This window comes from Pleuronectes platessa, chromosome 13 (assembly GCF_947347685.1).
Source record: "Pleuronectes platessa chromosome 13, fPlePla1.1, whole genome shotgun sequence".
NCBI lineage: Eukaryota > Metazoa > Chordata > Actinopteri > Pleuronectiformes > Pleuronectidae > Pleuronectes > Pleuronectes platessa.
In genome coordinates, this window is record NC_070638.1 from 18679589 (window position 1) to 18690498 (window position 10910).

At 44.6% G+C, this 10910-nt stretch overlaps 1 protein-coding gene across 1 annotated transcript; it reads left to right on the forward strand.

The window, feature by feature from the left end:
• The first annotated feature begins 536 nt into the window (after nucleotides 1–536).
• On the forward strand, nucleotides 537–10232 carry sall2 (spalt-like transcription factor 2). Its single transcript, XM_053437095.1, has 4 exons — nucleotides 537–985; nucleotides 2614–2760; nucleotides 4476–8326; nucleotides 8609–10232. The coding sequence occupies exons 2-4, from the start codon at nucleotides 2685–2687 to the stop codon at nucleotides 8903–8905; spliced, it is 4224 nt and encodes a 1407-aa protein (XP_053293070.1). The 5' UTR covers nucleotides 537–985; nucleotides 2614–2684; the 3' UTR covers nucleotides 8906–10232.
• Nucleotides 10233–10910: the final 678 nt, after the last annotated feature.

The window sequence follows — 10910 nt, forward strand, 5'->3', positions numbered from 1 at the left end:
AGGCAGTAGAATAACGATAAAGAAAATAAGTACATAATATGATACCTTTCACCACAGACAGAAATATTGTTTGTAGAAATGTATAGTGTAAAGTGGAGTGGCACAGGGTGAGGAGAATATATATATATATATATATACATCAAGACTGTTATAAGCAGGTATGGTATACAAAATGAGTGGGTATGTGCTATATATACACACAAATTCACTACAGACCACTAAATTAGAGTATATTATATATGATGTCAATGTTTATATATATATATATAGGTATCAATTCCCATTAGTATACAGTATGATATGAATATTAGATGGTATGTAAGTATATAATAATGTATTGTCAGTAACAGGTGGGGTAACCACAGTGATGTCCACACCTGTTCAGATGTTAACTCCCCATCGGACTGACCCGGCCCAGCATCAGAGGTGTGTGTGCCCGGGCCTGCTCTCCAACGTGGAGGTTACTGTGCACACTGCTTCCCAAAGGACCGTCTGGCGGCCAGGGCCATTAATTATAACCGACAGGGAGACAGACAGCTGAGCAGACAGACAGACAGTGCCGCAGAGAGCAGACAGACAGACAGGCCGCACAGGAGCAGGCCCAGACAAATACAAAGAGACGAGGAAGAGCAGCACGCACGGTCCGAGAAAAATAATCCTCCCCCTGTAGCGAGCAGTGTCTGTGTGTGTGTGTGTGTCGTCGCTTCTGCTGCCTCTGGACTAAGAGTAAATACATTCAGCCATAATCACCCTTTGTCATAAGAGACACTAACGCGTTTTGCGACGGAGATAAATAATTGAAAAAAATGCGGCTGTCCGACTGCGCATCCCTGGGAGTCAATTGGGAAACGCTGCGCCAGTGTCCCGGCTGAGAGACGGAGCCGATCTCACCCAGCGTAAGCGGCCCAGCTCTTCTCTCGCTCCCCCCTCTCCTGTCATTACACAATAGACCACCGCTTCCCCCAAAATCATCGTTTCAAACATGGTAAGTTGCTTTTGTCTTATTTTTAACGGGGGCTTGTCGGCGACGAGCGGCCTGCGGGGGAAATGCACATCCGGGACTATTTTTTTCGGAGGAGTCATAATATTTTATGAATCATAACTTGTTATGATGTGGGAGCGCGCGTGGCGTGCAACAGGTCGCTGTACAGTAGCGGGGACGCGCATCCCAGCGCGGTATTTTGCGCTTGTTTCCAAACATTGTTTCAAATGACCGATCCGGCCGACGGACACGCGATCACGCTAGCGAGATGGCACGAAAAAACACGAATGCTTTGTTGGCACAATAGATTTCTGCTTTTTCATCGTTTTAAAAAAGCGATGATGTTCTCATGTTTGACTGTTTGATAACTCCTCGAGTTATCACTTCTATTGATTTGAGCAAATATCATTGATTACGCAATGACGGTCATGTTTGTCGCCTAATGATTTTATTTTTAATCCCTTCATAATGTTCTGAAATCACAGATTTGTTTTCTTAATGTGTGTCTATATACATATGACCATCATGAGAATTAAACTGTTTTGTGTTACATTAAATCAACCAGGCATCTACTTTACAACAATGGACGATGTGGTTTAAATAATTCAGACTAATCATCACCTGGCGGCTCATCAACATCGCCCTTTTTTTATAAGATAACATTTAGACTTTGAATCAAAGGACGGGTGCATTTTATTATTCTGCCCAAGCCCCAGAGAGACGGATGGGGGGGGTGTAGAGGTGTCGAGGGGCTGGGTGTCACATGCAGGGCCCGGGTTAAAAAAAAGAAGATTTTTGCCTCCTCACTCTGGCCATGTCTTTCTTTCACTACCTCTCCTGCACGTGGTGAGCGGTGGGGATGCGGGTGAAAAGGGAGCATTGTGCCTCCAGTCAGTGGCCTTATGTGCTGGAGAGGCTCTGAGAGGGTGATGTGCACTCAGCTGTGCTCCCTCAACGCCATTGTTGCACATTCCGCCCCATTTTGACTGAGCTCACATACAGAAGCCTGTTCTACACACCACACACCTCATACAGATTAGAATAAGAGAGAGTGTGTGTGCATGTGAGGAGGCGGCCTGTGACACTGTGTGTTTGGCTTGGTTTAACAGGATTCATTTAACCAGAGCCTTATTGGCTTGTGGGCCTATCAGTGCGCATAGTTTCCCCCCCTGTTACGCATAGAAAGATGACATTTAGATCTTATGGATTCATATCACTAATCCAGAGCTCAGGCGGTGATGGGTATTATGAACTGGAGCGTCAATGCGTGAGGGTTTAGTGAGGAGAGGCAGTGGACTCTTGGCTGAAAAGAAGGGGTGTTCACTCGCCTTTTGAATGCAAAGTAGTGGATGAACAAGTGAGCTGTGTGTGTGTGTGTCAAGAAGAGAAGGAGGGCCAACGGTGAGTTTTGAGAAAAGGGAAACTTGTTGAGAGAAACTGTCACACATGCCTCTTTGGCACTTGAGTCCTGTTTTTCTTCTCTCTGCACCACAAGGCCACCAACATGGACCATGCTTTACTGAGACCAATCCAGCCGGAGCATCCAGTTTCACATTTCTGGGGATGATACTTTAAAGTTTTTTTTCCTTTTTGTTCTCCCTTGAAGTAATTTAGATACCTACTTTTTTCAGTGTGCAGGGAGACAGAATAAATCTTGTGTGTCGGCCAATGCGCCCCTGCGTCGGTCCCATCCTGCAGAAGCATGTCCCGTCGGAAACAGAAACGACCCCAGCAGCTTATGAGCCTGACCCTCGGTGCCTGTCGGATACATGAGCATGGTGAGAAATAGAGACTATACATCCAAATAATACATTACAAACGAATATTATTCGGTAGGATGGGACTCATATTGGACTAGTTTAGATTTCATAGGGGTCACACACAACATGCAAATTGTGTTTAAGTGTTTTAACTGGTGATATAACTTTTACACTGTATTGCAATTGTTGACCTAAGACTTGTGCAACACCATATGGAAAATAGCAGGTTTTGAACCTGAACAAAAATGTTAGCTTCAGTTGTTTTTAGATGTGTCGATCAAAAGATGCTTATTTAATTGTGATCATCATTTAGGAATTGGGATTATTGAACAGTTAAGTTCAATTTTGCATTTGAAGGGTGGGCCATGTTTTACTCTCTTGCTCTAAAACTTAGGCTTGTTGGAATTACTGGCCTACAGAGTCTCTAATTTTCTCTCTGTGGTTGCAACCATTAGCAGCTTTCTTTGCCCTGTAAAACCCAAGTGTCTTTTCTCCTCACTGCTAGTTTCAATGAAACAGACCACCCAGAATACAAGGACATACAGTAAACTGACAGAGTGAAATCTGTGAAAAAAGAATGTACAGTGAATTTGAACATTTTGGAAGAGGCAAAGAGATGATACGAGAAGGTCAAGGAAAAGGAATCTTAGAGGTACTGAATAAGGTGTTCTGACTGCAATAGCATTAGACTCCATTGTCCCCTTTCAGCTTTGTTGCTGGGTACTGAAGCATGAACATGCCCAAGAAGAAGTGTGTATGTGTGTGTGTATTCACGCTTGTTCATTCACTTCACTCCAGTTACAGGAATGGGGTGCCTAGTGTGTCATAAAACTGTAGCTTTCAAGCAAACAGTAGCAAGTTTACATGTGCATGATCAACCTTGTGCTTTAAAAGTCATTTTCTTTTTGTGGCCATGTCTTGTGAGTTGACATGCTGTGTGTGTCCCGAAATGCTTTACTGAGCTAAGTTGGTGATGGTCTGTGAGTCATCATGTCTGTTTGCAGGGCTGTTTGTTTTCTTTGCACGACACCTCGCTTCCTCTGCCTGGCCCTAAACCATATCAGGAATGTGACCCCCGTGTGTGTAAGGTCAAGTCTACCAGCCAATCAGGCACCCAGTACAGTGTCCAGTACCCAACCAGGACTTAACATTTAGCCCCCCATTGGGTTACTGGGGGATGGGCTCTTAAGGAGACAAAAGAAAGACAGATTGAATGGAAGAAGAAAGAGGCGAGGATGGAAGAGTGTGTGGACGTGGTTTCTTTTTTACGTGGGTGGGGGTGAGGGGTTGAGGTGAAGTCCATTGTCTTGAGCATGTTGCCCTGGAAACAAGGTAGGCTCCTGTATGGTTAAGTAGTGTATTTTTGCAGACCAGTGGGGTCTGTGTGTTTGCAAGCATGCATGCCTTCATGCATCACATATGTGTATGTGTGTTTGTGTGTGGTGAGGAAGCTGTAGTTGATGAGGACAGACAGGACAAAGAGGAAAAGAAAGCTGTTGTTGGATAATTCACTCTATATGTTAAAAGTCACCTTTTTAATACCTAAACGCTTCTATTTGCTAGACAAAGAGGTCACAGACTAACATTTTTACTTGTCATTGCTATCTTTTGATTGTTAAGTGAAATGTGGATTATTAATTATAATTGTTATAAATAAGATTGTAATTGAGAACAAAAAGCATTATTTCTTGTCATGAAATCACATTTAGATTTTCTCCTTTCAATTCCTCTAGATGACAACTTGGCAGTGAAGTCACAGTCCTTTCCATTTAGCCCGGATTCTCCCTTGTGTTCCCCATCTTCTCCTCAAAGTTCCCAGCTGCTCCTTACTCTACGTTCATCTTTCAAGGGGTCCCAGACCCCCTCTCTACCCAGTGAGAGTCCACCGTCATCTTCACCAAGCCGGCCCTCCCACCAACCCTCCAAAGACCCAAAGCCCTCCCTCTCAGCTGACCTCCCTAACTCTTATCTCTCTTCCCAAACTCAACATTCACCTGCACTTGAACTATCTGGTTTCAGTCCAACATCCTCTGCAAGTTTTCTCACCCATTCTTCCCGAAGTGCACACATGGCCTCTCCAAAGTTGGGACTGTCGGCCACCACCACAAACTCTTCCTCTTCCTCATCATCCTCTGCCTCCCTATGTCCTCCACCACACCCTGGAAGCCCCAGTCGCGTGCCCGACGGCCCCCCAAGTCCTGTTACTCCCACCCCCAGCCCAGGAGTGACATCTGCCTCAGCTGCACCATCTAGGGCCCAGTTAAGCATTGCCCTGATCCTGGAGGAGCTGCGGGTGCTGCAGCAAAGGCAGATCCATCAGATGCAGATTACAGAAGAAATCTGTAGACAGGTACTACGCCTCGGTGGAGCCTCCTATACTATAGACACACCCTCACAGCATCTTCTCCCTCCCTCTCCTCAGCTCTGCTTAGAAGGCAGCAAAAGAGCAGTCAGCCCAACTACCCTGCCAACTCCAACGCAGCCTGGCACTTCTGTTGCTCCTCTTCTGGCATGTTTCTCCTCTCTACTTCCCTCTCAGGCTGGCAACAGACCCACAAGGGCAAGCAGTTCCTCATCTCAAATCCTGCAGCCCCACAAGCCCCAAATGGAAGGAACAGGAATTACTTCAGGGGCTCATAGTTATCTGGGGATGGGCTCTCATTCCTCTGCAACCTCAACCACTTCCTCTGCTGCCATCTCCATGGCTTCCTCTGCTTATCCATTAGCCCTGTCTTTAGCTCTGCCCAACCGCTACCTTCATGAGAAATCTTCAAATACCACCTCTATGAGTGGGCACAGTGGCCTCTCCCTCCTAAACTCATCCCTTCCCACATCAGCTTCTATTGGCCCAAACTCCCAAAATGCTCTGCAGTCTGTCTCTGGAGGAGGAGACTCATCCCCTTTATCCATCTCCAACATCCCTGGTCGTCTTCAACATGGTTGCCGCTTTTGTGGGAAAATGTTCAGCAGTGACTCTGCCCTGCAAATACATTTACGCTCACACACAGGGGAACGACCCTACCAGTGTCCAGTGTGCCTCAGTCGCTTCACTACAAGAGGCAACCTTAAGGTACATTTCCTACGCCATCGAGAGCAGAACCCAGAGCTCTCACTTTCCCTCCTGCCACCTTCTTTGTTTGGGGTTGCATTAGGGGCCACTGGCGGATCAGACATGGGGCAGACCATGGGCAGTGGTAGCAGTAGTTGTGGCATGAATATGATTCAAAAGAAGCGAAAAAGGCCCGAGGATGAAATATTTGGAGATAATCTGGAGGTCAGTGGCACCAGTAGTAGCTTTTCTCTGGGGGCCTCTGGAGGGTCTGCCCCTTCCACCCTACCCCTGCCCCCTACAGTGGATCTGGCATTGATTTCCCACTCTCTACTCCAGCTGAATAGGGCTGCAGCTGTAGCCGCAGCAGCCTCTATCGCCTCTGGCACATCCCACTCACCGTCATCCTCTTCAGCCTCCATTTCCTCTCTGGCTACCTCCCTCCTCTCGAACTCTTCTTTGTCCTCGTCTTCCACCATCACAGGATTACTCAAGGGTGCCAAGCAGCAGCACTTTGATGAAAACACTCCCCCTCATGCCCCAATACTTTCTCCTGCAGCATACTCTCAGCTAGCCCAACTGCCGAAGCTCCTCTTCCCATCTGTCTCCACTTCTTCCTCTACCCCTACTGCACACTCATCCCTCTACAACCATCCAGCCCTGAGCTTGTTGCGAACACCACTACCCTCTACTCCAGGCTCTCTCCAACTTCCATCTTCGAGCCATTCTCAGCTTTCTTTCCCATTTTCTTCCTTTCCCAAAGTCCCAGGTGCACCAACAACCACTCAATCCTCCCTGCCTTCCTCCATGGCTTCCTCTACTCCTACATCAGAAACTTCCAAGTTGCAGAGGCTGGTGGAGAAACTAGAGAAGGCCTCTCCCCATTCCTCTTCTCCATGGACATCTTCCTCTACTGCCACTTCCATGCTGGAGATGCTATCTAGCAGTACCAGTACTTCAGCCAACAATCGTTTCACAAATGCCAGCACTTCCACCACATATGTCATGGCGTCCCCACCATCTTCTAATCTTGTCACCACTTCTGTTTCAAATCTCACCCATGAGATGATGGCTGCCCTAGGCATGAGTAACAATGCAGCCAGTGCCATGGTGGGTGGCATGTTACCATCACTGAACATTACAGGTCCAGCTGCTAACCTGACAGCCAACCAGTGTGGGGTTTGTTTACGGGTACTGAGCTGTCCTAGAGCACTGCGTCTGCATCAGGCTACACACCTTGGAGAACGCCCTTTTCCATGTAAAATATGTGGACGATCCTTCTCTACTAAAGGCAGCCTGCGGTCGCATCTGGCCACCCACCATGCTCGACCAGCAAATGCAAGGGTCCAGAACTCTTGCCCTCTGTGTCAACGGAAGTTCACAAATGCCCTAGTGCTTCAGCACCACATCCGTATGCATCTCGGTGGACAGTTGCCCCCAGATGGCACAGACGATTCTGCACATGAAATTCCACCTGAATCTAATGCCAAAAATGTCTCACAATCCCACTCCCAGTCCACTGATCCAAATACTGCTTCTAGTAAAACACCCCCTCTAGCTGGCCTCTCTGAAAGCCCAGCCCCAAGTTCACAATTTCAAGCAGTTGGCTCAGTCCCTGTCTCTGGTAATATGAAAGCAAGTGATTTCATCCAGCAGAATCCTAGCAAATCTGCACCCTGTAGCCCAGACCTCATCCCCCCTTCCAGCCTTAGCCCTGACCCCTTCATGAATCCAACAATGCAAACACCATCACCGGGCAGTGTAGAACCCCCTGTCCTTTCTGTCAGTACCCCTTTGCCATCCTCCCAAGAGACAGTTCAAGATTCCCCAGTTAGCCAAGATAACCGAGTGGAGCAAATTACTGGTGATGTTCATCCTACTAAGTCCACCCCTCCACCAATTACCTCCAATGTTACAAAAACTACAGTAACCCTTATAAATATTGATGAGGACTGTGGAGATAATGTAGAATCTACCTCCTCTGATGCCTTTCTTGGCTCCAGCTCAAACTTGGACAACTTACAAACCACACCTGCCCTTGGTGCCCCCTCTGCTTGTACCTCCTCTAACCCCACCCTGAGTCCAGATGTTCTGAAAGTTAATGTAACAAAAACCTTGGAATCAGTCTCAGTCTGCCCAAGGCCCCAATCACCAGAATCCATGGAAGAAGACAAAGATCCATCTCCTTCACTAGTAACACCAAAACAAGACCCATCAACTGTGCCTGACGAGGACATCAAGAAGACTTCCAATTTGGAGACTGCAGACACTGTTGATGCTGAATTAAGAGGGGCAACACAGAGAGCTGCCACTTTTGTGAGGGAGACACGTCAGAGCTTTCATTTTGGTTCATATCGGAGGGAGGACCGAGTGGAATGTGTTAAGATTAGTGGATTAGCTCCAAGTGAAGCTCTGGATGCTTCTGTCCCAATCAACCTGGCTCCAACCCTGCCATCTCCAATGTCTCGTCCTGAGAAGAAGACATATTGCTGTGCTGAGTGTGGGAAAGAGTACGCCAGTCGCAGTGGATTGAAGGTAACTGAGTCACTTTTGTTGTATAAAGTTTGTTTTAAGACAATAAGCTGAATCGTAGTGTTTTGCTTTTTCATCATTGAAACTATAGAAATTAGTTGATATATTTGTCTACAAAAAGAAATCCGATACATGCTTTAGTCATATGTCAGACTAAATTAACTGTAGATTTTACTCTACACTATGATGTATTGGGTATATTTGAAAGTTATACCTTGTCTAACCCTAAACCTATAACAAGGATGATCATTACACTTAAATAATTTTAAATCTGTGAATTCTTAGGGGCACATGAAGCACCATGGTGCAGTAACCAAATCACCACGTCCACCAGCCCGGACTAGTCGTTCCTCCGCTGAACAACTACCTTCTTCCACATCTATGACTTCCTTGAACATTCCTGCCACCAGAAGCTCAGCAGGTTTCTGGAATCAGTACCAAGCCTTCCTTAACACCAGTAATGAGCCAAATGATGACCCGACTGGACTCCAAGAAGAGAATGAGTCAACAAAATCCCCATCTCAATCTCAAATGGATCCGATTGTCTCTGAAGAGGTTGGGGAAGAGTCTAGTGAGGGGTGATAATTCAAGTCAATCTGATTGACTGTCTGATGTTTTGGTGTTTTCAATCAATGTTTATGTTTTGTGAAACTGTATGGACTTTTGCGTAGTACTGCTTCCTTAACACATTTCAAGTAGCCAGTCTGTTTGATAGTCAGAGTAAATATGTTTCTATGTGGAAGTTGTGAGTCAATCAACTTGGTCTTGTGTTTAAAAAAAAAGAGAGCGCTATTGTACAAATAAAGATAAAAAAAATGTTCAAGATGTAAGAATTTGAGTCCAGTTATTGCTGGAATTGTTAAAATAAGTGATATTACCTTTGTCTCCCTTGTCTGGCTCAGTGGTTCTCAAACTAAAGGTATGAAACTCTGTGGGAGAAAAATATTTGTCAGTTTGCCGATGCCTTCATGTTGACCTTTATTTCACTAAAAACTTTTATCATTACTTTCTTCCCTACAATTCTTGATGACTTGGGTTGGGAGGTATGAACTTGTTTTGGCTACTTAGGGAGGGTAAACCAGAAAAAGTTTCGAGAACCACTACGCTGGCTAATGATCTTAATAGTTTGAAGCACATTCTAACATGAAAAAAAATCTATGTTTGGACATGAAGAAAGAGTATCCCTGTTGTATCAGTGTTTCATACCAGACCTGGGTCAAGTAATTGACAATTAATGCTTGAAATTACCACTAGGCCCAAATGGTTCACCATATTTGAATAATGATGATGCTTATTACTGAGTCATCAGAAAGTAATCTAATAGAATAGAATTTTTTATAATTTTATGTCATTATATAAACCTTTTGGTACTCATCATCATGTACCAAATCTGATCCAATTGGCACCAAAGGAGGCTTCATTGAACATTTCTTGATAAATGCTACAACCTGGGTCTGTTTCATGTCTGTAGTCAGTCCTTGAGTTATAGAGAAAACTGATATAAACGGAAATTAGAAATTTAGATCAGTGAAACAAAATTTAGCTTTGCAAGAGAAAACAAGGCCAACAATATGAAGATTATTTTCTGTGGGCAATATTAAGTCTTTTGTCCCCATCCTGTGATTCAGATAAACTCCTCCCTCGTGTCATTGTGCTTTACTTTTCACTTTATTGTCCTGTCAAACCAGAAGCACAGCTGCAGTGTTTGTGAAACAAGTGAGGACATGGTCCTTTGTGTGACCTTTGACCTTCAGCTTCGTGAATATTTTGATTGTTGTTTGGTCGTAATGTATTATCTGTAACATGTTTTCAGATACTAAAGTTACTAAAACTTTAAGTTACTATATACACTATATCAGAAGTCTGTGTCTGTCTGTTCTTAACTGTACATTCAGTATCTCCATATTAAAAAGCCATTTGAAAAAAATTACCTAGTCTCTTGTCGTGTTTTAACTAGTGTACTTGTTTATTATTTCCTTTGAACACAGCATAAATCTAAACATATTAATTTGAGTCTGCTCCGACATTCCCTTGTCACATCAACCGAGAGGATGAGGGGACTGGATGAGGCCAACTGCAATTTAAGCACATAAGGTAGGTTAAAGGAAATGTGTATATTTTAAAAGTCTTATCTTTTTACTTTGTGTATGTCTGTATACATTTGCCTGTGTATGTGTGTATTTACATCGCTGATAAGCATGATGCCCACAGTAGCTGTCCGATGCAATGTGAAATCGACTGTAAAGCTGACGTTATCCCAAACAAATGAATGCAAACAAATGAATGCCAATAAACACATGTCAATATACATGAGTAAGCATGTGTATGTGTCTACAGTTATGATCTGGAACCAATCCAACACTGCCTTACAAAGCTAGAGGTCTAACTTTCTTCTCTTAGAGGAACATAGAGCCTCATGGAAGACAATAAAACTAAGTCACTGCAAAATGACTGGAGGTTGGTTCTAGAATTCATCTGTCATGTTTCACAATGTATGTTTAATGTGTGCATTAGAGGGCGCAATTTCTCTCTTTCCCTAACCCTGGCTGTACTGATACGTCCTAAAATGACCACAGTCATGAAGTAT